This window comes from Mobula birostris, chromosome 5, assembly GCF_030028105.1.
Source record: "Mobula birostris isolate sMobBir1 chromosome 5, sMobBir1.hap1, whole genome shotgun sequence".
Taxonomy (NCBI): Eukaryota; Metazoa; Chordata; class Chondrichthyes; order Myliobatiformes; family Myliobatidae; genus Mobula; species Mobula birostris.
The window spans coordinates 1,429,301-1,457,205 of record NC_092374.1 but is presented as its reverse complement, the minus strand read 5'-3'; the positions used below and the strand labels follow the sequence as shown (position 1 = coordinate 1,457,205).

At 40.8% G+C, this 27,905-nt stretch overlaps 1 protein-coding gene across 4 annotated transcripts in view; it reads right to left on the bottom strand.

The window, feature by feature from the left end:
* Positions 1 to 27,905, bottom strand: part of nipblb (NIPBL cohesin loading factor b) — a 502,440-nt gene that overhangs the window by 162,966 nt on the left and 311,569 nt on the right. For all 4 annotated transcript variants that reach the window (XM_072257459.1, XM_072257461.1, XM_072257463.1 and 1 more), the window contains 6 exons: positions 26,879 to 26,959; positions 12,590 to 12,690; positions 12,116 to 12,254; positions 7,370 to 7,452; positions 6,959 to 7,091; positions 3,930 to 4,073 (listed from right to left, as the gene is read on the bottom strand). In XM_072257459.1, the coding sequence (XP_072113560.1) occupies positions 3,930 to 4,073; positions 6,959 to 7,091; positions 7,370 to 7,452; positions 12,116 to 12,254; positions 12,590 to 12,690; positions 26,879 to 26,959 (681 nt within the window). The remainder of the gene's footprint in view (positions 1 to 3,929; positions 4,074 to 6,958; positions 7,092 to 7,369; positions 7,453 to 12,115; positions 12,255 to 12,589; positions 12,691 to 26,878; positions 26,960 to 27,905) is intronic.

Here is a 27,905-nt window from a genome sequence, read left to right as displayed (position 1 = left end):
CAGAAAAAAAATTATAGACCAGTTAGCCTGACCTCAGTGGTTGGAAAGATGCTGGAGTCAAGGGTGAGTTTGTGACACAGGACAAGATAGGACAAATTCAGCATGGTTTCCTTCAGCAAAAATTCTGCCCAACGAACCTATTGGAATTCTTTGAGATTACACCTACGATGGATAAAGGGGATGCTGTGGATGTAGTACATTTGGACTTTAAGAAGACCTTTGACAAAGTGACACACATGAAGAGGAAATCTGCAGATACTGGATATTCAAGTGTAACACGCTGTAAGGTTTCACTGCTAATGTAATGGCTTCCCTGTAACGTTTCGCTGCTAAGGCTAAAGGTCATGGGCCCTCTAGTGCTACAAGTGATGCTTTGAACTGCTGTCAAGTTACGTTGCTTTGCTCTGTTGATTAGGGCAAGTAGTTCCTCAAGTGCCAGCTTGATGTTTGCTTGAGGTGATGGCGGTGAACAGTCAGCACTTCACTCAGATGTTTTAGGACGGGGATAGGACTGCCACATCTGAGAACCATAAGATAATCTTAAAGCAGATGATGCCACACTTTCCCATACCTGATGTTGCAGTCCGGTCCATGCAGTGGATCAAAAAACTCACAGGTTGGAGTGCCATTTCAGGAGAGTTGGGGGTGAGAGAGTCTCTGTGAAACACAGGTCACAGCTGTCCCTCAAAGCTCTCTGATAAAGCAACTTTTGCTCTCAGGTCTCCAGTGGTTGCACAAGGATCGGGGGGGGGGGGGGGGGTCTGGATTTTAAGCTCCTAGGCTCTAGTGTCAGCTGCCGTATTTGTCTTCTGGATGGTCTGTTCTGACAAACCTGGTAGGTCTGTCTAGCATTCACAAGATCACTAATGTTTTCAAATCACTTAAAAGCACTTTATTCATTGCAGTAATTTCCAAAGCAATTTTCAGTCCTAAAAGGTCATGTCTTCAGTACATAGGTATCTATGTTACTGTTAGTTGCCAGCAATGTATCTCCTTTATCTAGAGCCATTTTGTGATTTACCCTATCCATGTCTCTCATAATGTTATAAGCTTCTGCTCTTAGCCTCCATCGCTCTAGAGAAAACACTCATGTTTGTCTAATCTCTTCTTACAGCACATACCCTTTCATCCAGGCTTCCTGATAAGCCTCCATATTCCTTTTGTAATGGGGTAACCAGAATTGTACACAATTCTCCAAACATGGTCTAAACATAGCTTTATGTTGTTCTGGTAAATGCACTGCAGAAAGGAGGAGGAAACTTTGGAGAGGGTTCACCAGGATGTTGCCTCAACTGGAGCGTATTAGCTGTAAGGAGAAGTTAGATGAACTTAGATTGTTTTTGCTGGAGCAATGGAGGCTGAGGAAAAATCTGAAAGTAATATATATATATTAACTTAATATCTGGCACCTCTCATGTGGTTAAATTTCAGTATTCCTCTACTGCCTCCATGGTAGCCTGGGACTCATCTCGTCAGGCTCTGTAGACTTAACCACCTTTAAGCACACAAAGATATCTAGAGCCTCCTAAATTTGTTTTAAATATCCAACACACCAATCTATTAATTCTCTAACTGTATCGTTTTTTTCTCTTTACTGAATCAGAGCAGAGATCTGATAGAGGTGTATAAGATTATGAGAGGCATAGAGTGGACAGACAGAACCTTTTCCCCCAGAGTAGAAATATCTATTACCAGAGAGCATGTGCTTAAGGTGAGAGGGGGCAATTTTAAATGAGATGTGAGAGGCAAGATTTTTTTTTTAAGCACAGAGTGGTGGGCACCTGCAATGCACTACCTGGGATGGCAGTAGAGGCAGAAACTTTTAGGAGACATTTAGCTTGGCACCTGAATGTGAGGAAAAGGGAGAGATATGGACATAGTGCAGGCATAGTGTTTTTTTATAGATGCACCATAGAAAGCATTCTTCTAGGGTGCATCACAACCTGGTATGGAAGTTGCCCTGTCCAAGACCGAAAGAAGCTGCAGAAGATCGTGAACACGGCACAGCACATCACACAAACCAATCTTCCGTCCTTGGACTCAGTTTACACCGCACGCTGTCGGAGTAGTGCCGCCAGGATAATCAAGGACACGACCCACCCAGGCAACACACTTTTCGTCCCTCTTCCCTCCGGGAGAAGGCTCAGGAACTTGAAGACTCGTACGGCCAGATTTGGGAACAGCTTCTTTCCAACTGTGATAAGACTGCTGAATTGATCCTGACCCAGATCTGGGCCGTACCCTCCAAATATCCGGACCTGCCTCTCGGTTTTTTTGCACTACCTTACTTTCCATTTTTCTATTTTCTATTTATGATTTATAATTTAAATTTTTAATATTTACTATCGATTTGTAATCCAGGGAGCGGGAAATGCAGAATCAAATATCGCTGTGATGATTGTACGTTCTAGTATCAATTGTTCGGCGACAATAAAGTATAAAGTATAAGGGAATAGTTTAGTTGGCCATTTGATTACTAATTTATTTGGTTTGGCACAACATTGTGGGCCAAATGGCCTGTTCCTGTGCTACATTGTTCTGTGTTCTATTATGTAAATATGCACACAAGATTTCACTTATATCCCTTTGAACCCTTATGGCTTTTTCTTGCTTTTGCTTTGGGATTTTCCTTAATTTTTTTCCACAAGTGATATTGTGCCCCTTCTTCACCTGAATCATTTTAAAGATATACTCTCTAAAATACCATAGATGCAAAGGGAGATTTTAAGAGAGACAAAAACAAACTAAAAGATGGGCTGATTATAGAGGTATAAATGAGAACAGCAATGTTTTGGAAAAATGTTTGTGAACTCAGCATTGATTCTGGAAAGGTACAAATTGCTTAACTGAAAGACAGAAGCTGGGATAATCTACTATAAGACCAGATTGTGTTCGCGTTGACAGCTTGTTCAAGTAGGACCAGGAATCACAATTTGCTTTTGGATCATGATCTGAAATTGTACAAGGCCAGCTCTAGAATTGAAAAATTCTTCTGGGACAGCGAAGATCTGCTCAATTTTATGAAGTGAGTATCTCACTACATTCAGACCTAGCTACTTCTAACTATAGACTGTTGTAAGAAATTCAAGTCTAAGCTGTCCTTGAACACTTGTTGGTAATTCATGGAGGAGCTGAGGGGGCAAGGGTCATAGTGTCATAGAACATGGAAACAGACCCTTTGGCCCAACTGGTACATGCTGACCAAGATTCCTATCCAAGACAGTCCCATTTGCTTGGGTTTGTCCCATATCCCTCTAAACCTTTTCTATCCTTGTACTTGTCCAAGTACCTGTTAAATGTTGTTCATCTACCTGCCTCACTCACTTCCTCTAGGCAGACCAGTCCAGAAAAACATTGCCCCTCAGATTCATAAACTCTCCCCGCAAACCTATGCCCTCTGGTTTTTGATTATCCAACCCTGGGAAAAAGACTGTTCAGTTACCCTATCTATGCCCCTCATAATTGTACACACCTCTATAATATCACCCCCCCCCCCCCCTTCCATGTTCCAGTAAGAAAATCCCAAACTTCTCAACCTCTGTCTATATCTCAGTCCCTTGAATTCTGGTAAAATCCTTATAAATTGCTTTTGCACTCTTTCCAGCTTTGCGCCTTTCCTATAGCAGGGTGACCAAAACTAAACTTGGTGTTCCAAATGTGGCCTCAGTAACATTTTATTCAAGAGGAATTTTCCATATTTCCTCCTTCCCTCAAATAATTTTAATTTCTTTTATGTAATTTCAAGAGATTATATACATTTCGGAGATGAATTACTTCAATGAAAGGAATTACCAGTCTATCTAGTAGACCGTTCCCCTTTCAACAGGAATCACCAAAGGTCTCCACTGATCCCAATCACTGTTGATCTCTCGACCTCAGAACTGTCTATTCATTCCTCATTCATGAATGACCTTAACTTATTCTCCCACCTGTTTCAGTATCCGGTTAATTGACTCCCGATCCATCTTGCAGGAAACAGCATCTTTCCTTAGCCGTGCTGCTACTGTTCCGAGATAATCAAGTGAAGCTACTCGCAAGGCCATCTCCGTTGACTTGTTACTGAACTGGTGAACCTGTATTTTGAGGTAGAAGAATGGAGTGCTTGAAACAATGGATGCAAACTGCCTGCTTTCCTGTTTTTAAGCTTTCTTTCGAAATCTACAAACTCCGTAATTTTGAACAAATTACTTGTGAACATTCTGCAATAGTATGCCCCAGTTGATTAGCTAATTAATACTCCATGTCTAAAACAAGTTCCCTCAGCCCCTCACTTTTCATCACACCCAATACGCATAGCATGATTGAGAGGCAGAAATGTAGGTTGACACCATGGTGCTGGATTAATAAAATTATAGATACATGTATAATATAGATATTTGTCCACATTTTGCCATAAACATGAGAGCTGGCAGTGTACTTCCATGCTGAATGACTATGATTCTATGTGGTGACAGTGATAACCCAGGTAATTAGGTTATACATACTTCATCGTAATGGTTCAAAAGTACTGCTAAGAACTTTTGGCAGACTGAATTTAATCTTGATAAATGTGAAGGAATACACTTCGGAAGGTCAAATAGGATAGAACACACACAATTAATGGTAGGTGCAGAAGAAGAATTGAGGAACAAATGAACCTTGGTGTAATGGTCCCTGAAGGTGGCAGCACACATTGATAAGATGGGAAAGAAGGTAAATAAGACGCTGGCCCTCATTAGCTAGGGAAAAAGAGTATACCAGCAGGAAAATTATAGCACAGCTTTATACGATGATGGTGAAGCCACGGTTGAAATACTGTGTGCAGTTTTGGATGTCAGAACATAGAAAGGAGGTTGATGTTCAAATCTGGAACAAAAATGATTCCAGGAAAGGGTCACCGTATGAGGAATGCCTGGCAGCTCTTATGCTGTATTCCCTGGAAGTTCAGGAGAATGAGGGGGGAATCTCATAGAAACATTCCAAATGATAAAAGGCCTGAACAGATTAGATATGGCAAAGTTACTTCCCATGGTAGGGGATTCTAAGACAAGAGGGTATGACTTCAGGACTGAAGGACATCCATTTAGAACAGAGATGCGGAGAAATTATTTTAGCCAGAGGGTGGTAAATCTGTGGAATTTGTGGCCACGAGCAGCTGTGGAGGCCAAGTCATTGGGTGTATTTAAGACAGAGATAGATAGGTTCTTGATTAGCCAGGGCATCATAGGGTATGGGGAGAAGGCAGGGGAGTTGGGATGACTGGAAGAACTGGATCAACCACAATTGAATGGCGGAACAGACTTGATGGGCTGAATGGCCAACTTCTGCTCCTATATCTTATGACCTTAAAAAAACATGTAGAGAGAGTGCAGAAAAGATTCACCCGGATATTGCTTGCGATAGGAGATCATAGTTATAACAAGAGGCTGCCTAGGCAGGGTTTATTTTTTGAGGAGTGCCCAAAGCTAAGGGAGAACATGACAGAGGTACACAAAATTATAGTGGCTAGATAAGGTAGAAAGTTATGAACTTTTCTCGATGGTAGGGGTGTTAATAACCAAAGAACATAAGCTTAAGCTTAGTAGTAAGTAGTTACTGATGACACGAAGGTTGGAGGTGTTGTGGATAGTGTGGAGGGCTGTCAGAGGTTACAGCGGGACATTGATAGGATGCAAAAATGGGCTGAGGAGTGGCAGATGGAGTTCAACCCAGATAACTGTGAGGTGGTTCACTTCGATAGGTCAAATATGATGACAGAATATAGTATTAATGGTAAGACTCTTGGCAGCATGGAGGATCAAAAGAATCTTGGGGTCTGAATCCATAAGACACTTAAAGCTGCTGCAGGTTGACTCTTGTGGTTAAGAAAGCATACAGTGTATTGGCCTTCATCAATCGTGGGACTGAGTTTAGGAGCCGGGAGGTAATGTTGCAGCTATATAGGACCCTGGTCAGACCCCACTTGGAGTACTGTGCTCAGTTCTGGTCTCCTCACGATAGTAAGGATGTAGAAACCATAGAAAGTGTGCAGAGGAGATCTACAAGCAGGTTGCCTGAATTGGGGATCATGCCTTATGAGAATAGATTGAGTGAACTCGGCCTTTTTTCCTTGGTGCGACAGAGGATGGGGGGTGACCTAATAGGGGTGTATAAGATGATGAGAGGCATTGATTGTGTGGATAGTCAGAGGCTTTTTCCCAGGGCTGAAATGGCTAGCACCAGAGGGCACAGTTTTAAGGTGCTTGGAAATATGTACAGAGGAGATATCAGGGGTAAGTCTTTTTACGCAGAGAGTGGTGAGTATGTGGAATGGGCTGCTGGCGACGGTGGTGGAGGTGGATACGATAGGGTCTTTTAACAGACTCCTGGATACGTACATGGAGCTTAGAAAACTAGAGAGCTATGGGTAACCCTAGGTAATTTCTAAGGTAAGGACATGTTTGGCATAGCTTTGTGGGCCGAAGGGCCTGTATTCTGCTGCAGGTTTTCTATGTTTCTACCTGGTACATCTTAGGACTGTGAGAGGAAACCAAAGTACCTGGGGAAAACCTATGTATTCAGCAGGGAGGATATACAGATAGATGCCTTACAGAATTGGTGCTGGAATTGAACCACAAAATGCCTGAGCAGTAATAGCATCACGGTAACTGCAACATTACTATGGCTAAGCTGGGAAGAGTGAAAAAAAGATTTATGAGGACTAGAGAGCCTGAGTTATAGGGAGAAGTTGGCCGGACTAGGTCTTTATTCCTGGGAAAACTGGTGACCTTATGTACATGTTTAAAGTTATGGAAGGCATAGATAAGGTTAATAGTAAGAGTCTTTTCCCCAGAGTAGGGGAGATTAAAACTAGAGGGTATAGATTTAGGATGAGAAGGGAATGATCCAGACTGGAAACATCCAGTTGAGCATTTAATTAGTGTTATTGGCTTTTTAATTACAGATGGCAGCTCGTTCCATTTGCAAAACACATTCCTACCAGTAGTCTTCCCAAGAGGCTCAGCAGTAATTCTGCTGCTGGCCACTCTGGTTTGTTGACTGTAGAAAGGAGATCCTGTACAAAGTTTTCAAACAGTGGTCTGTAATCTTCTTCACCTTGCTTACTTCCACACCTACAAGAAACAAGAAGGAATTTATTATTGATCTCAACACTAACCATACACATAGCACAGTAAGGCCTGTATTTCATTAAAATGAACTAAAAGGAGAGGTTCTACCAGCAAGAGATCTCGTCATCTCTGGTTGAAAGGCATATAAGACAATATGTATGACTTGCTTACTAAATATGGAAACACTGCAAGGCGCAAGATACGAAAAGTCCAAAAAAGCAGAAGTAGTATCGACAGCAAGAACCCACCTTAAGGCATGCAGTTATCTACCATGAACTCACTTTTTGAGGAAGACTGAGAGGAAATTCTGGGCTGTTCTCATTGCTGTTTCATATGAGTTGGTAATTAGAACATCTTGATCAACCTGAAAAATGAGATAAGGAGTTAAAGAAAGAACTTTTGAATGTGAAGGAGAGCAAGCGAAGACCACCAACTCAAGATCTAACCCTGGAAGAGACACTAAACATTAAGTTGATCTGAACATTTAGATACATTACAATTAGAATCAGGATTATTATCATGACATATATTGTGATATTTCGTTTGTCGCCGAGAAGGCGTTTGAGAGAGTTGAATGGGAATATTTATTTAACATGCTTGAAAAATTTAATTTTAGCCCAAAATTCATATCTTGGATTAAACTGATATATCATACACCTTTGGCTTCTGTACTTACCAATAATCACAGATCCCCTTTTTTAGGCTTTTTCAAGGTAAAGGACAGGGCTGTCCTTTAAGCCCTTTACTATTTGATATTGCCTTGGAGCCCTTGGCAATCGCCCTTCGTGATTCACCCAATATATTTGGCATTATTCGTGGGAATGGGACGCATAAGGTATCACTATATGCAGTTGACCTGTTACTATATCTCTCTAACACAGGGAAATCCATCCCTGCAGTAATATCACTACTTGCTCAGTTTAGTAGTTCTTCTGGTTATAAATTGAATCTTAATAAGAGTGAGCTTTTCCCATTAAATATGCAAGTTCCAATCTATAGATAATCACCATTTAGACTGGTTACTGATTATTTTACTTATTTGGGTGTTAAAATTACTAAGAAGCATAAGGATCTATTCAAAGTTAACTTTTTTCCCTTAATTGATCATGTTAAAACAACTGCTTACTAAATGGTCCCCATTGTCCTTATCACTGATTGGTTGAATTAATGCTATTAAGATGATTATTTTACCTAAATTTCTGTATCTATTTTAGGCAGTACCAATCTTCATCTCTAAATCCTTTCTTGATATTATTGATTCTAAAATTTCTTCATATATATGGCAGAATAAAAACCCTAGGTTAAGAAAGAAATATTTACAGAAATCAAAAAAGGATGGCGGTTTGGCATTGCTGAACTTTGGATTCTATTACCGGGCAATTAATATTTGGTATCTAACGTTCAATGTCCACGATGGGAGAACCTCGAGTGCGAGTCTGTACAGGGGTTCTCAAAGGCTTCTATTTTAGGGGCTTCACTTCCCTTTGCACTTACTAAGCAAACAATTAATCCAATAACTAAACATACAATACGAATATGGTTTCAATTTCGTAAATTTTTTAGATTGAATAAATTTATCCTATCAAGTCCTATTATATCCAATTTTTTTCTTTCAACCATCCAGAACTGATCAAGCTTTTCTTTTATAGAAAATGAAGGGAATAACATGTTTTTGTGATTTATTCATGGATAATTGTCTCATGTCTTTTGAACAGTTGTCTAATAAACATAATTTGCCTAGATCGCATTTTTTCAGATATTTACAGATTAGAAACATTTTGAAATTTATTTTACCTATTTCTCCAATACCACATCAAACTGAAATTACAGAAAAAATTTTAGGTTTAAACCCCCATCAGAAGAGTTTAATAGCAATTATTTATAATTTAATTACAAAAATACGTCTAGGTACATTTGATAAAATTAAGAATGAATGGGAGAGAGAACTTCAGGTATCTTTACCTATAGAGAAATGAGAGAAAATTCTCCAACGAGTTAATACTTCTTCAATGTGTGCTAGACATGCTTTGATACAATTTAAGGTGGTTCATAGGGCCCATATGTTCAAGGATAAGTTAGCTTGTTTTTATTGCCATATAAATCCTGTTTGTGACAGATGTAATTCTGAGGTAGCTTCCTTGACACATATGTTCTGGTTTTGCCCTCTTTTGGAAAAATATTGGAAAGACATTTTTGACATTATTTCAGTAGTTTTGCGTATTGATACACCTATTACTGCAATTTTTGGATTAACAGTGATGGACTCCAGTCACTTATCCCCTTCAGTTTGCCGTTTGATTGCATTTGTTACATTAATAGCCAGAAGAACCATTTTATTTAAATGGAAAGATTCTAATCCCCCTACTACATTCCAATGGCTTTCCCAAACTATAACATGTTTAAACTTGGAAAAAATTAGGAGTGGTACTGATCCTTTGGTTAAATTTGAAGAAACTTGGAGGCCATTTATTCAACATTTTCATATGATGTAAACCAAAGCCCAGCCTTTGTTTTGTTTTGTTTTCTTGTTTTTTTTTAAGTGTAGGGGGAGTTTTTCTTTGTATAAAATTTTTTGTATCTTTTTCATGTTCAGTTACTAAGAGATTGGGAGGCTTAAATTACGTATGTTACTCGGAGTCTGTGTCTGCATACGTTAACCGTTACTAATGTAATCCCGATCTCTTTGTATCATTATCATTGTTATGTTGATCAATTCAAAACTTAATAAAAAAGATTGAGGAAGAAACACATATATTGTGAAATTTGCTGTTTTGCAGTAGCAGTGCATTACATAAAAAGTATTATAAGTCACAGTAAGAAATGTGATTGATAGATAGATAGATAGATAGAGTGCAACAGTGAGGAACTATTCATGGACATATTCCAGCTATACAAGAGCCCGGTCAGACTCCACTTAGAGTAGTGTGCTCAGTTCTGGTCACCTCACTAAGGGAAGGATGTGGAAACTATAGAATGGGTGCAGAGGAGATTTACAAGGATGTTACCTGGATTGGGGAGCATGCCTTATGAGAATAGGTTGAGCGAACTCAGCCTTTTTTCCTTGGAGCAACAAAGGATGAGAGGTGACCTGATAGAGGTGTAAGATGAGAGGCATTGATCGTGTGGATAGTCAGAGGTTTTTTCCCCAGGGCTGAAATGGCACAGCAGAGGGCACAGTTTTAAGGTGCTTGGAAGTAGGTACAGAGGTGTCAGGGGTAAGTTTTTTTTAAAAACGCAGTGTGTGGTGAGTGCATGGAATAGGCTGCGGTGACGGAGGTGGAGACGGATACAATAGGGTCTTCTAAGAGACTCTTGGATAGGTACATGGGGCTTAGTAAAATAGAGGGCTATGGGTAACCCTAGATAATTTATAAAGTAAGTGCATGTTCAGCACAGTATTATGGGCCGAAGGGCCTGTATTGTGCTGTAGGCTTTCTATGTTTCGATGCTTCTATGACATTCAGAAATCTGATGGCAGTGGGGAAGAAGCTGCTCCTCGAACATTAAGTGTACACCTTCTGGCCCCTGTTCCTCCTCCCTGATGGCAGTAACAAGAAGAGAGCATGTCCTGGATGGGAAAGAGTCTTAATGATGGATGCTACCTTCATGAAGCTCCAGTTTTTGAAAATACCCTTGATGGCGGGGAGGGTTGTGCCTATGATGGACCTGATTGAGTTTACAACACTCCATAGCAGGCAGTGATGCAACCAGTGTATCTAGTTCTGTTATCTCTCAGTGCACAAGTTATATATTTTAACAAACGGATTATTTTCTACACATCTTGGTAGTGAGGTGTGGAAGCAAGGGTCATGGTCTCAAAATATGGTATGGCTATTTAGAACTCAGCAGTCCTGCCAAAAGGTCTCAGCCCGAAACATCCAGTGTACTTTTTCTATAGATGCTGCCTGGTCTGCTGAGTTCTTCCAGTATTTTGTCTGTGTTGTTCAGATTTCCTGCATCTACAGATTTTCTCTTGTTTGTGAATGGCTATTTAGGGCCTAGATAAACTTCCAGGTCCCTCAAACTAACCTGCCATGTAATATGATCACGGCTCATCTTTTCATTGCATTTCCCCAATATGGGACTATAGGTATTGAAAGACAGCCAAAGAGTGTTTGCCTGCTGTGTAATTTGTCTCCATGTGAGACTTCAGTTTCAAGGACAGACATGAGATACTCAGCCTACATCCAAAGACGTTTAAGGGCAATTTAAAATGAAGCATTTAAAACCGAATTTAGTTTAGAAAATGAAGAGGAATATGATGATTTTGATGATGCATGGGGGAATATCAGCAGTTTAAAATTGTCAACAGGAGAGAAAACGAAAAGTTAAGAGATGCCACGACATGTATGAATAACATTCCCACCAGCAGTGGCTGAATCAAATATCGTTGACACCATTGCATTTATAACTGTCTAGGTACCATATCCGATACGGACTTCGGTGACCATGGTTTTCCATATAGATCTATCCTTTGTTTTTTGGATGACTTCAATTTCCTCGATATGTAGCCACCTGGCTATGCTTTTGATGTACATAAGCCGAGGTCTTCCTCTACGTTTACTCCCCTCAATCTTTCCAGAGAGTATGAGTTTTTCTAGTTCATTTTTCCGCATGATGTGTCCTAGGAATTTGAGTTGTCTTTCTCTTATTGTTGGTATGAGTGATAGAACTGCTTGGGCTCTTCTGAGAACTTCTTCGTTTGATGTGTGTGTGGTCCATGATATTTTTAACATTCTCCTGTAGAACCATAATTTCTAACAGTAGTCTGATAAATGATAAATGAAGTTTTAATGTAAGGTTACGGATAACCCAACAATTGTCTGAGGTGTCCCAATATGATCCACTGGTTCATAAATGCTATAAGTTCAATGGTGTTATGGAATTACATGTTTTTGGAATCTTCATTGTTTACTGATCAGCTGAAAAATCACACTTCAGCATCTCACTGTTATGATGCTAGTACAACTCAAAAGCAGTTTACAAGTTACCAACTTTCAAAAAATGATCAAGGTGATATTTCCTACCTTCTTTTCTCCTTCTTCATCAGTATTAGAATCCTTCTCTGCAGCTGGCAGGTGTACTACACACTGGATCAACTGCAGGACTAAGGCTGTTACCATCTGAATAAAGAGTGGTTCTCCATCCATGTCGCTACTGTTTAACCTGTTTTGTGACATAGAAACAATACAGTGGTAGAAGGTGGCAAAATGCACATTAAGAGTTCTAATGTGTGGCTGTAATTCAACAATTGAACCATGAAATGTACTCTCAGCCACACTGAATTCTGAATATCTGGTTTGTGCACTGGAGACAATTCAATGCTTTATATTAAAATTTAGAAGTCTTGCATGCGCTAGTTACAAAGCTCCAGCAAGAAATAAAACTGTGTCTTGCATTAGATATCAGAACAACTTGTCTGATAACTTGGTAACTGAAAGGATACAGAATGGCTAGGGAGCATGGTATTCCAATTTTACAAGAAGAATTAACTGTGTTACCTGAAATTTCGTAAACTCCTCTTACTTGTTGGGAGTTTTGCAAGGGAGGCAAACATCTCTTCCAGTATCAACTGCCTGTGCTTCTCATACCTTGAGAACACCTGTGAAAACAGTTTCCTTAGGCTCTTTTACAAAAAAAAACACTACTGGTAGTCAGAACAGGCTATTTTAAGCTTGTAATAAGGCAGCTCTATCAGTACATCAGCAGTATCAATAGCAAGTACATATAAGCATGTATTACTTTAGACTAAACAGAATTAACACACAGATTTATTCATTTACAGTAGTATCAGATACAATGTAGAGGTCATGCAGGCGAAGTAATTAAGTGATTATGAATAGTAATATGTTGGAACATATCCACATTAATAAAAAGGTATTGGAGCACATAAAGGTGGACAATTCACCATGTGACCACATGTATATTGTGACATTGCCACTCCCTTCATTGTCTTGAAAATTCCCCAGCATCTTGGAACATTTCACATTGATCTCACTATTCTTCTTCTCCTTGGTAACTTCAAAGTAATCATTTAACATCTTATCATTTCAAAAGATCTATTCTGAGCTCCTTCACTGAACTATCCCCACTGAACTGGGCTCACTTTCAAGGACTAGTGACTACTGGTGTGCCACAGGGGCCAGTGCTGGGTCCATTGTTATTTGTCACCTATATCAATGATCTGGATGATAATGTGGTAAACTGGATCAGCAAATTTGCTGATGATACAAAGACTGGAGGTGTAGTGGACAGTGAGGAAGGTTTTCAAAGCTTGCAGAGGGATTTGGACCAGCTCGAAAAATGGGCTGAAAAATGGCAGATGGAGTTTAATACATATAAGTGTGAGGTATTATACTTTGGAAGGACAAACCAAGGTAGAACATACAAGGCAAATGGTAGGGCACTGAGGAGTGCAGTAAAACAGAGGGATTTGGGAATACAGATACAACATTCCCTAAAAGTGGTATCACAGGTAGATAGGGTCATAGAGAGAGCTTTTGGTACATTGGCCTTTATAAATCAAAGTATTGAGTATAAGAGTTGGAATGTTATGGTGAGGTTGTATAAGGCATTGGTGAGGCTGAATTTGGAGCACTGTGTACAGTTTTGGTCACCAAATCACAGGAAGGATATTAATAAGGTTGAAAGAGTGCAGAGAAGGTTTACAAGGATGTTGTGGGATTTGAGAAACTGAGTTACAGAGAAAGGTTGAATAGGTTAGGACCTTATTCCCTGGAGCGTAGAAGAATGAGGGCAGATTTGATAGAGGTATATAAAATTATGACGGGTATAGATAGAGTGAATGCAATCAGGATTTTTCCACTGAGGCTAGGGGAGATAAAAACCAGAGGACATGGGTTAAGAGTGAAGGGGGAAAAGTTTAAAGGGAACATTAGGGGGGGCTTCTTCACACAGAGAATGGTGGGAGTGTGGAATGAGCTGCCAGATGAAGTGGTAAATGCGGGTTCACTTTTAACATTTAAGAAAAACTTGGACAGGTACTTGGATGAGAGGTGTATGGAGGGATATGGTCCAGGTGCAGGTCAGTGGGACTAGGCAGAAAAATGGTTTGGCACAGCCAAGAAGGGCCAAAAGGCCTGTTTCTGTGCTGTAATGTTCTACGGTTCTATGACTTCATCTAATATTCTCAATATTTATTGCTTATTATTACTTTTTTCCTCTATATTTGCACAGTTTGTTGCCTTACTTTTGCACACTGGTTGTTTATCTGTCTTGTTAGGTGCTGGCTTTCAATGACTCTAATGTGTTTCTTGGATTTAGTTACAGTTGCAAGAAAAGGTTTGTCAATCCTTTGCAATTACCTGGCTTTCTGCATTAATTACTCATAAAATATGATCTCATCTTCATCTAAGTCACAATAATAGACAAAACATGATCTGTCTAAACTAATAACAACAATCGTACTTTTCATGTCTTTATTGAATACATTGTTTAATCATTCACAGTCCAGGCTGGAAAAAGTATGTGAACCCTTATATTTAATAACTGGTAGAACCTCCTCCAGCAATAATAACCTCCACCAAATATTTCCTGTGTCTGCTGGTCAAACTTGCACAATGGAGAGGACAAATTTTAGACCATTCCTCCATACAAAACTTTCAGTTCATCAATATTTCTGGGATACCTTGCATGAACAGCCTTCTTCACATCAAGCCAAAGCACCTCAATTGAGTTAAGGTCTGGACTTAGACTAGGTCATTCCAAAGCACCGATTTTCTTCTTTTTAATCCATTCTGTTCTTTAATTACTCGTCTTTCAGATTATTGTCTTGTTGCATGACCAACTTCTATTAGCTTTAGGTAACAGACTGCCATGCTGACATTCTCCAGTAAAATGTCTTGATACAATTTTGAATTCATTATTCTCTCAATAATTACAAGCTGTCCAGGTCCCAAGGCAGTGAGGCAGCCCCAATCCATGATATTCCATCCACCATGCTTCACAGTTGGGATGAGGTTTTGGTGTTGGTGTATAGTGCCCTTTCTCCTCCAAACACAGTGTGTGCATTTCTGCCAAAAAGTTCAAATTTGATCTCATCCATCCACAGAATATTGTCCCAGAAGCATTGTGGAACATCTTGGTGGTCTTTTGCAAACTTGAGACATGCAACAATTGTTTTTGGAGAGCACTGGTTTTCTCTGTGGTGTTCTTCCACGAACACTATTCTTGTTCAGTAGACACACGAACAGAGACTTTAGTAAGCTTTAGAGACTTCTGCAGGTCTTTTGCTGTTTGTTACCCTTGGGTTCTTTTTTTACCTCCCTCAGCATGGCACTTTATGCTCTTGGTGTGATCTTTGCAGGTCAGCCACTCCCAGGGTACTGAATTTCCTCCATTTGTCGTCAATTTCTCTTACTGTGGACTAATTAACACTCAGGTCTTTAGAAATGCTTTTCTAGCTGTTTCTAGCTTCATGCATCTCTATAATTCTTCTTCTAAAGTCCCCTGAAAGCTGTTTTGATCGAGGTATGGTGTACGTAAACAGATCATTCTTGAGAAGAGCAGGCTCCATCAGTAACCTGATATTGTGTGTGTTTTTATATATATATATATATATAGGGCAGGGCACCTTTACAACTCACACTTCCAATCTCACCTCATTGACTGGAATATCTGAAGCCAAATAGCTTTTGTAAAGGGCATTACCCCAGAGGTTCACATACCCTGTTGAACCTAGACTGTGATTCCTTAAATGGTGTACTCAGTATTGAAGGGAGGCAGTGCAATTACTTGTGTGTTATTAGTTTAGGCAGATTGTGTTCATCTATTATTGAGACTTAGATGAAGATCAGACTACATCTTATGAGTAATTAATGCAGAAAATCAGGTAATTGGAAAGGGATTACAAACTCTTTCTTGCAACTATACATATGTCCGTAAGAAAATAAATCTTAGGGTTGCATATGGTGACATATATGTACTTACAAGATGGCGCCAGCGAACAACGATTCCTTGGGCGACATCTTCCACAAAGTCAATCATTTCAGTTTTTCTACAGCTTCTACTTATTATATTTATCTTATAATAGTTTTTGAAACTGTTGGAGCCTGTGACTTACTGTCTGTGGTTCAAAAAACTGAGCTAGCACTCTGCTATCCCCAAGAAAACTCCAAGAGTGAAATGTGAGCCTGAGCTACCACAAAGAGAAGACGAGACAAGGAGCCATTATCGACGATATTTCTTGCTGATTTAAGCAATGAGGAAGATTGAAACATCAAGGCAAATGCAGAGAAGAGTGAGTAGCTCTCAGCTGGTTCATGTCGCTGCCCTTGGAGGGGCCACTAGCTCATATTGATGCCCTCAGAGGGGCCACTGGGTGCTTATGCTCTTGAGGTGTTATTGAAATTCTAAGATCTATGGATTGCACTGCAGTTCAAACTAACTGCAGTTCATATTGGCCTCTTTCAGTTCTGTATGTTTTTTTTTAGAAACAGGTTCTCGCCCTTTCTTTCTTGTTGCCCATCGATGGGCTGGGGGGTCTACGGAATGGGGATTGATGTTCTTCCTGTTGTTTTCCACGTGGGTGATTTGCTAGTTTTTGTGAGAAGGAGGGGTTGGGAGAGCTTGGAGGGCTGTGAGTTTTTGTTTCTTTTTCTTTTCATGTGAGGAGGGATTACAACTAGAGGGTGGGTTGGGGGGGGAACTGATGTCTTTCAACTACTTCTATGGTGTACTGTATTTTATGGCTATCTGAAGAAAACAAATCTCAGCTGTATTAGACCATAAGACAAAGGAGCAGAAGTAGGTCATTCAGCCCATCGAGTCTGCTCCGCCATTTTATCATGAGCTGATCCATTTTATCCTATTTAGTCCCACTGCCCCGCCTTCTCACCATAACCTTTGATGCCCTGGTTACTCAGATACCTATCAATCTCTGCCTTAAATACACCCAATGACTTGGCCTCCACTGCTGCCCGTGGCAACAAATTCCATAGATTCACTACCCTCTGACTAAAAAAATTTCTTCGCATTTCTGTTCTGAAAGGGCGCCCTTCAATCCTGAAGTGATGCCCTCTCGTACTAGACTCCCCCATCACGGGAAACAACTTTGCCACATCCACTCTGTCCATGCATTTTAACATTCGAAATGTTTCTATGAGGTCTCCCCTCATTCTTCTAAACTCCAAGGAATACAGTCCAAGAGCGGACAAACTTTCCTCATATGTTAACCCTCTCATTCCCGGAATCATTCTAGTGAACCTTCTCTGTACCCTCTCCAACGTCAGCACATCCTTTCTTAAATAAGGAGACCAAAACTGCCCACAGTACTCCAAGTGAGGTCTCACCAGCGCCTTATAGAGCCTCAACATCACATCCCTGCTCCTATACTCTATTCCTCTAGAAATGAATGCCAACATTGCATTCGCCTTCTTCACTACTGATTCAACCTGGAGGTTAACTTTAAGGGAATCCTGTACGAGGACTCCCAAGTCCCGTTGCATCTCAGAACTTCTTAAATGGGAATTCTTTCCCCATTTAAATAATAGTCTGCCCGTTTATTTCTTCTGCCAAAGTGCATAACCATACACTTTCCAACATTGTACTTCATTTGCCACTTCTCTGCCCATTCTTCCAATCTATCCAAGTCTCTCTGCAGACTCTCCGTTTCCTCAGCACTACCGGCCCCTCCACCTATCTTCGTATCGTCAGCAAACTTAGCCACAAAGCCATCTATTCCATAATCCAAATCGTTGATGTACAATGTAAAAAGAAGCAGCCCCAACACTGATCCCTGTGGAACACCACTGGTAACCGGCAGCCAACCAGAATAGGATCCCTTTATTCCCACTCTCTGTTTCCTGCCAATCAGCCAACGCTCTATCCACGTATGTAACTTTCCTGTAATTCCATGGGCTCTTATCTTGTTAAGTAGCCTCATGTGTGGCACCTTGTCAAAGGCCTTCTGAAAATCCAAATATACAACATCCACTGCATCTCCCTTGTCTAGCCTACTGGTAATTTCCTCAAAAAATTGTAATATGTTTGTCAGGCAGGATTTTCCTTTAAGGAATCCATGCTGAGTTCTGCCTATCTTGTCATATGCCTCCAGGTACTCTGTAACCTCATCCTTGACAATCGACTCCAACAACTTCCCAACCACCGACATCAAGCTAACAGGTCTATAATTTCCTCTTTGCTTCCTTGCCCCCTTCTTAAATAGCGGAGTGACATTTGCAATCTTCCAGTCTTCCGGAACCATGCCAGAATCTATCGACTTTTGAAAGATCATCGCTAATGCCTCCGCAATCTCCACAGCTACTTCCTTCAGAACACGAGGGTGCATTCCATCTGGTCCAGGAGATTTATCGACCTTTAGCCTATTCAGCTTCCTGAGTACTTTCTCTGCCGTAATTGTGACTGAGCACACTTCTCTTCCCTGCCACCCTTGAGTGTCCGGTATCCTGCTGTCTTCCTCAGTGAAGACTGATGCAAAATACTTGTTCAGTTCCTCTGCCATCTCATCTCCCATTACATATTTCTCCAGTATCATTTTCTATCGGTCCTATATCTACTCTCACCTGTCTTTTACTCTTTATATACTTGAAAAAGCTTTTAGTATCCTCTTTGATATTATTTGCTAGTTTCCTTTCATAGTTAATCTTTTCTCTCTTAATGACCTTCTTGGTTTCCTTTTGTAAGGTTTTAAAAACTTCCCAATCCTCTGTCTTCCCACTAATTTTTGCTTCCTTGTATGCCCTCTCCTCTGCTTTAACTTTGGCTTTGACTTCTCTTGTCAACCACGGTTGCATCCTTTTTCCACTCGAAAATTTCTTCTTTTTTGGAATATACCTGTCTTGCACATTCCTCATTTCTTGCATAAACTCCAGCCACTGCTGCTCTGCCGTCCTTCCCGCCAGTGCCTCTTTCCAGTCAACTTTGGCCAGTTCCTCTCTCATGCCACTGTAATTTCCTTTAATCCACTGAAACACCGACACATCAGATTTCGGCTTCTCTTTTTCTAATTTCACAGTGAACTCAATCATGTTATGATCACTGCCTCCTAAGGGTTCCTTCACCTCAACCTCTCCAATCACCTCCGGTCATTACACAATACCCAATCCAGTACAGCCGATCCCCTAGTGGGCTCAACAACAAGCTGTTCTAAAAAGCCATCTCGTAGACATTCTACAAATTCTCTCTCTTGAGATCCAGTGCTGACCTGATTTTTCCAATCTACTCGCATGTTAAAATTCCCCACAGTTATCATAACACTGCCCTTCTGACAAGCTTTTTCTATTTCCAGTTGTAATTTGTAGTCCACATCCCTGCAGCTGTTTGGAGGCCTATAAATAATTGCCATCAGGGTCCTTTTACCCCTGCTATTCCTTAGCTCAACCCATAAAGATCCTGCACCTTCCGATCCTATATCACCTCTTTCTAATGATTTAATATCATTTCTTACCAATAAGGCCACGCCTCCCCCTCTGCCTACCTTCCTATCCTTCCGATACACTGTGTATCCTTGGACGTTCAGCTCCCAGAGACATGCATCCTTTAGCCAGGTCTCAGTGATGTCCACAATATCATACCTGCCAATCTGTAGCTGTATAACAAGATCATCCACGTTATTCCTTATGCTGTGTGCATTTAAGTACAACACCTTAAGACCAGTATTTGATACTTTTTGCTTTGATTTCACTGCAACTTTATTGCACTGCAATGTAGTCTGCAAACATTACTTTGATGGTAAACCTTTGAAAAAAAAATTTACTTCGAACTTTGAGCATCTTGTGCCTCTTACGACATGCTCCACCTTTTATCCTTGAGTAAGGTCTCTCCCAGACCATACCCTCCATACCCCTCTCATACATGTACCTATCTAAACTTCTCTTAGAAACGTTTCAACTGAACCCACATCTACCACTTCTACACTCACACCATTCTGGGTAAAGTAGTTCCTCCTCACATCCTTCTTAAATATTTCACCTTTCATAGAGTTGTAGAACAGCAAAATAACAGGTCTTTGGCCCATCTAGTCCATGCCAAACTATTATTCTGCTCAGTTCTGTCAACCTGCACACAGATCATTGCTTTCCACACCACTCCCACCCATGGATCTATTCAAATTTCCTCATAATAGTTATAATTATACGATCATAATGCCATTAATTTCAGAGTTAACATGGGAAAAGATAGACCTGGTCCTGGGTTGAGATACTAAATTGGAGAAAAGCCAATTTTGATAGCATCAGAAAGGGCTGCAAGTATGGATTACGACAGGATACTTTCTGGCAAAGGTGTACTTGGTAAGTGGGAGGCCTTCAAAACTGAAATTTTGAGAGTACAAAGCTTATATGTTCCTGTCAAAATAAAAGCAAAAGATGCTTAAGGAACCTTGGTTTTCAAGAGATATTGAGGCCCTGGTTAAGAAAAAAAAGGAGGCGCATAGCAGGTATAAGGAGGTAAGAACAAACAAAGTGTTCATGGATTTTAAGAAATGCAACAACAGGTGAGCCTCACATCGTAGTGGGAAATTTGTCAGGAGATATTCTAAGAGAGCAGATGTATAAATATGTGGATAGACATGGACCGATTAAGGACAATCAATTCAGCTTTGTGCGTGGTAGGTAATGTCTAACCAATCCTGCTCAGTTAGAACAACAGAGATGGCATGCAGGATAGTTGAATGCTCCTCTTTCAGGATGTGGGAAGGTGGGGAGACCACTTGTGTCCCTGATAACTACCCCTGTAAGAACTGCATGCAGCTGCAGCTTCTAACACTCTACCTGAAGGAGTTGGTTGGTGGAAATGGATGAACTCTGAATGATTTGGGAGGCTGAAGGGGAGATAGATAAGACATATAAGAGAGGTCGTTACACTCAAGGTGCAGGACACAGGAAACTGGGTGACAGTCAGTCAAGACCAATCAGAGGAAAGTCACAGTGATCAGGTATCTGGCCTGAGTCTGACTCAGCAACTCAGAAGGGAAGGAGGAAGAAGTGGCATGCTATGGTGATAGGAGATTCGTTTGTTAGGGGAACAGAAAGGAGGTTCTGGGAGGGAGAACTAGATTCATGGATGGTATGCTGCCTGCTGGATGTCAGGGTTCAGGACATCTCGGATCAAGTCCTCAGCATTCTCAAATGGGAGGGTGAACAGCCAGTGGTTGTGGTCCAAGAGGGGGGGCGGGGGGATGGTGGAGACATGAAGGACCAGAGTGGTGATAGGCATGATGTGTAGGACACAAGTGACAAGGTTCTGCATAGGAGATTCAGGGAGATAGGTGCTAAGTTAAATGGCAGGACTCCAAGCTTGTGATTTCAGGATTGCTACCTGTGCTATGTGCTACTAAGGCCAGAAACTGGAAGATTAAGCAATTTAACATGTGGCTAAGGAGTTGGTGTAGGAGGGCATCAGAATGTTGGATCATTGGGCTCTCTTCCAGGAAAGGTAGAACTGTACAGAAAAGACAGTTTGTACCTGAACTGGAAGAGGACTAATATCCTAGCGGAAAGCCTCGCTAGTGCTGCATGGTGGGATTTAAACTAGAGTTGAAGGGGAATGGGAAGCAGAGTGCCAGAACAGTCAGTGGAAAAGTTATGGAGACAGCTGTTGTTAAGACCCAGGCAAAGTGAGGAACCAAAAGGTTGGGCATGGTGCAACTAATGTCCAGAGCTGTGTATATTTCAATTTAAGTATCATAGGATCCAGAGGAGCTCAAGAATTTTGATATTGTGGCTATTAGTGAGACTTGGTTGCAGAAGGGTCAAAACTGGAGGCTCAATATTCCGGGGTTCCGTCAGGATAGACCGGAGAACTTGTCCAATGAGGCATTATGGGAGAAAATGAGAAATAAGAAAGGTAGAATCATACAAATGTGCCTTCATCAGTATGTGTAAATACGAACAAGATAGCGTGCGATACTGGATCTGTTATTAGGGAATGAGACAGGGCAGGTGACAGAAGTTTGTATAGGGGAACATTGCATCTGGTGATCATAATGCCATTTGTTTCAAAGTAAATATGTAAAAAATATAGGTTTGTTCTACAAATTTAGTGATTTAAATTATTTACAAATATAAAACAGAAAATAACTGATTGCATAAGTATTCACCCCCTTCAAGTCAGTATTTAGTAGACAAGATCATAACAGCATAATTAGGCCATTTGACCAATCGAGTCCGCGCCTCTATTCAATCATGGCTGATCCCTAACCCACCCCCCCAGCCCCATTCACTAGCCATCTCCCCTCAATTTTTGTGCCACGTCCAATCAAGAACTTATCAAGCTCTGCCTTAAATACATTCAACGACCTGGCCTCCACAGCTGCCTGTGGTAATAAATTCTTCAAATTCACTATCTTCCAGCGAAAGAAATTTCTCTATATCTGTTTTAAATGGACGCCCCTCTATCCTGAGGCTGTGCCCTCTTGTCCTAGACTCTCCCACCATGGGAAACATCCTTTCCACATTTGAAAGGTTTCAAAGATATCCCCACTTAGCCTTCTGAATTCTAGCATGTTCAGACCCAGAGCTATCAAATGTTTCTTGTATCTTCCTCTGAACCCTCTCCAATGCCAGCACATCTTTTCTTAAATGAGGAGACCAGAACTGTTCACAATATTCAAGGTGAGGCCTCACCAGTGCCTGTTCTTATAGCCTACACCTCTTGAAATGATTGCTAACATTGCATTTGTCTTCCTCACCACTGACGCTACCTACAAATTATCTTTTAGGGTGATCTGCACCAGGACTCCCAAGTCCCTTTGCATCTCAAATTTTTGGATCTTCTCCCCATTTAGAAAATATTCTGCATTTTTATTTCTACTACTAAAGTACATAACCATGTATTTTCCAACATTGTATTTCATTTGACACTTTCTTGCCCATTCTCCTAATCTATCTAAGTCCTTCTGCATCCTACCTGTTCCTCAACACTACCTGCCCCTCCACCAATCTTTGTATCATCTGAAAACTTGTCAACAAAGCCATCTATTCCATCATCTAAATCATTTATATACAGCGTAAAAAGAAGTGGTCCCAATGTCGACCCCTGTGGAACCTGACTAGTCACTGGCAACCAACCAGAATAGGATCTTTTATTCCCACTCGCTGCCTCCTACCAATCAGCCAATATTATCCATGCCAGTAACTTTCCTGTAATACCATGGGGATTTCCTGTAATACTTGGTAAGTAGCCTCATGTGTGGCACCTTGTCAAAGGCCTTCTGAAAGTCTAAATAAACAACATTCACTGCATACCCTTTATCTATCCTACTTGTAATCTCCTCAAAGAATTCCAACAGGTTAGTCAAGCAAGATTTTCGCTTAAGGAAACCACATTGACATAGCAGTAACTTCAGTGAAGTTAAGGAAATTACAATGGTATGAGAGAGGAGTTGGCCAAAGTAAATTGGAAGAAGATGCTGGGAGGATTGTAAACTGGATTAAGTTTACTGAATAATCCCCTAAATCATTAATATAGATGACAGACAACAATGAACCCAGCCCTGTTGCACACCAGCAGACACAGGTCTCCAATCAGATTGCCACTTATTATTATTCTAAGCCAACATTGAATCCAAATGACTAACTCATTCTGAATGTCAACTGTCTTCATCTTCTGGACCAGTTTCTTGCTCTTGATTTATGTACAGAATATCTTAAGATTCTTATTAATTGCACTCGCCAAGGAATTATCTAATTCTCTTCTTGAGTTTTATTCTCGTTTCACTTGAAACATAGAAATATAGAAAACCTACAGCACAATACAGGCCCTTTGGCCCACAATGCTCTGCTGAATATGTACTTACTTTAGAAATTACTTTGGGTGACCCATAGCCCTCTATTTTTCCTAAGTGCCATGTACCTATCCAAGACACTCCTAAAAGACCCTGTCGTATCAGCCTCCACCACAGTCGCCAGCAGCCCATTCCACACACTCACCACTCTCTGCATAAAAAACTTCCCTGACATCTTCTCTGTACCTACTTCCAAGCACCTTAAAACTGTGCCCTCTCGTGTTAGCCATTTCAGCCCTGGGAAAAAGCTACTCACCATCCACACGACCTATGCCTCTTATCAATGCCTCTAAATTTGATTTTAGCTTCCTAAACCTTGCCCATGCTTCCTTACCTTCTTGACTAAACTCACCACCTCTCTCAAATTCCAAGGTTCTCTTGTCCATTTTCTCTCTCCTTACTGGAACATACCAGTCCTGTTCTCTGTGCAGTTGGTCTTTAAACATTCTCCACATTGAAGATGTGGATTTGCCCATAAAAAGCTGTTCACAATTAACTCTCCCTAGTTCCTACTTAATCCTTTTGTACTTTATCCTGCTCCAATTTATTACTCTCCTATAAGGTCCATACTGAATCTTTCTATCTTAAAACTTAAGGAGCTGTGGTCACCTTTCCCTAACTGTTCTCCCACTGAAAGGTCAATCACCTGGCCAGGCTCATTTTCCTACACCAGGTTCAGTACGGCCCCTTTTCTTGTTGGATTATATACAGTGGCATGCAAAAGTTTGGACACCCCTGGTCAAAATTTCTGTTACTGTGAATAGCTAAGCGAGTAAAAGATGAACTGATTTCCAAAAGTCAGAAAGTTAAAGATAACATATTTCTTTAATATTTTAAGCAAGAAAACTTTATTTCCATCTTTTACAGTTTCAAAATAACAAAAAAGGAAAAGGGCCCGAAGCAAAAGTTTGGGCACCCTCCATGGTCAGTACTTAGTAACACCCCCCTTGGCAAGTATCACAGCTTGTAAATGCTTCTTGTAGCCAGCTGAGTCTTTCAATTCTTGTCTGGGGGATTTTCGTCCATTCTTCTTTGCAAAAGGCTTTTAGTTCTGTGAGATTCTTGGGTTGTCTTGCATGCACTGCTCTTTTGAGGTCTATCCACAAATTCTCGATGATGTTTAGGTCAGGGGACTGTGAAGGCCATGGCAAAACCTTCAGCTTGCGCCTCTTGAGATAGTCCATTGTGGATTTTGAGATGTGTTTAGGATCATGATCCTGTTGTAGAAGTCTTCCTCTTTTCATCTTCGGCTCTTTTACAGACGGTGTGATGTTTGCTTCCAGAATTTGCTGGTATTTAATTGAATTCATCCTTCCCTCTACCAGTAAACGTTCTCCATGCCACCGGCTGCAACACAAGCCCAAAGCATCATCAATCCACCCCCCCCCCCCCCCCGCCGTGCTTAACAGTTGGAGAGGGGTTCTGTTCATGAAATTCTGCACCCTTTTTCTCCAAACATACCTTTGCTCATTGAGGCCAAAAAGTTCTATTTTAACTTCATCAGTCCACAGGACTTGTTTCCAAAATGCATCAGGCTTGTTTTGATGTTCCTTTGAACCTTTTGAATAGAACTTTTTGGCCGCAATGAGCAAAGGTATGTTGGGGAAAAAAAGGGTGCAGAATTTCATGAAAAGAACCCCTCTCCAACTGTTAAGCACGGGGGTGGATTGATCATGCTTTGGGCTTGTGCTGCAGAAAGTAGCACAGGGAGCATTTACTGGTAGAGAGAAGAATGAATTCAATTATATACCAGCAAATTCTGGAAGCAAACATCACACCATCTGTAAAAGAGCTGAAGATGAAAAGAGGATGGCTTCTACAATAGGATAATGATCCTAAACACACTCAAAATCCACAATGGACTACCTCAAGAGGCGCAAGCTGAAGGTTTTGCCATGGCCCTCACAGTCCCCCGACCTAAACATCATTGAGAATCTGTGGATAGACCTCAAAAGAGCAGTGCATGCAAGACGACCCAAGAATCTCACAGAACTAGAAGCCTTTTGCAAGGAAGAATGGGCGAAAATCCCCCAAACAAGAATTGAAAGACTCTTAGCTGGCTACAAGAAGCATTTACAAGCTGTGATACTTGCCGGGGGGGGGGGGGGGGCGGGGGGGTGCGGGTGTTACTAAGTACTGGCCATGCAGGGTGCCCAAACTTTTGCTTCGGGCCCTTTTCCTTTTTTTGTTATTTTGAAAATGTAAAAGATAGAAATAAAGAAGTTTCCTTGCTTAAAATATTAAAAAAATGTGTCATCTTTAACTTTATGCCTTTTGGAAATCAGTTCATCTTTTACTCGCTTAGCTATTCAGAGTAACAGAAATTTTGACCGGGGCGTTCAAACCTTTGTATGCCATTGTACATACTGATTTAAGAAACCCTCCTGGATGCTAATAAACTCTACCCCATCTAAGCCTCTTGCACTAAGAAGATCCCAGTCTACATTAGGGATGTCAAAATCACCCAAGACAAAAACCCTATTATTTTTACATCTTCCCCCAACAACTTGTATATCTGTTGCCCAATGTCCTGTGGCTGTTGGGGAGAGTGATTGTGCCTTTCTTATTTTTAAATTTTACCCATATACACCAGTAGACTAGTGCCCTCTGAGTGCAACTGTGATATTGCAACCCACCCCCCCCCATTAATAGTGCATCTCACCACCACCAAGGACCACCCTCACCCCTTTACCTCCCTCCCTCTCTTTTTCAAAACACCTTGAAACCCTGGAACATTAACATCCGGTCCTGACCAATGGCCAAAACATGGAGTCATAGAGCACTACAGAACAGAAACAGGCCCTATGTCTCATCTTAGTCTGTGCCAGTCTGCTCTTCAGCATAGTCCTCCCTCACAAACCTGAGAACTCTTATAACCATCACCAAGCCAGAAAGAGTGCAAAAGTTTTAGTCAACAGTCATCAACATGCTGTCAAAGGCAATTAGTGATGGAAATGAATGCTAGTCTCATTGGTGATGCAACATCCTGCAAACAAATAAAAATATTTCAAGTAATCATACTTACAGCTGTCACCAGCTTGATACCACACAACTGCAACTCACTGACATTTTCCACAAAAAATGGTGTAATCCCCATAGAAGAAACCTAAACAAGTGAAAAAAGTGAAATTAGTACAAAATTTCAGGGAGACATGAACAATGATCATAAAGAACATAGAATATTACAACATAGTACAGGTCCTCAATGTTGTGCAACTCTTTAGTCTACTCTAATAATCAATCAAACCCTTCTCTCCAGCATAGCCCTCCATTTTTCTCTCCATACTTGGAGTTTCAAGAATGCAATCTAATTGAAAGAAACACTTTTGAGAAGCTAGATAGGATTAATGCTGAGATAATGCCTCCTCTTGAGAGTCCGGAAATAGGCAGAATGTTCTCTGAATGAGCAGGGATGAATTTAAACCTGGGATGAGGAAGAATGTCTTTTTTTATTATTAAGTGCAATTGTGAAACAATAGCCAGATCAGAAATGCTGATCAAGTCAACTAGTTCCCAAAGAGAACTCTGATAGGCCAATCAGATGGTTCACTGCTGCTCAGCGATAGAACACAAAAAAAATCATATGTACAATTAAGAAACATTATAAATAGTAAAAATACTGGAGTCATGATGATCATGACGAAGTCTGCTGGAGAGAGACATTTATACACATGCTGTCCTCCATAGTTCAGAGATTGAAGGATAAGGTTGCAGGGTGACAAAATGTGGCAGGAGCAATTGGAACTAAAAACTAATCCCTACCAGGAGAAAACAGCACCTGTTCTTTCCACACTGTTCTCCAGCAGTTTAAGAACGAAGTTCAGCCAGAACATAACTCACAAGTGCTCTTGAAAGTCAGGTATTAACCCTACCTACCAACAACCAAGCATTGCCATCCTGGTCCCCTTCATGGCAGCTTATGAAGAAGCATGTGACTTCCCTCCCAGAATCAGTTTTATTATTACTGACCTATTTCATGAAATTCATTGTTTTGCGGCAGCAATACAGTGCAAGACACACAATTACTATAATTTACAGAAATACCTAAATAG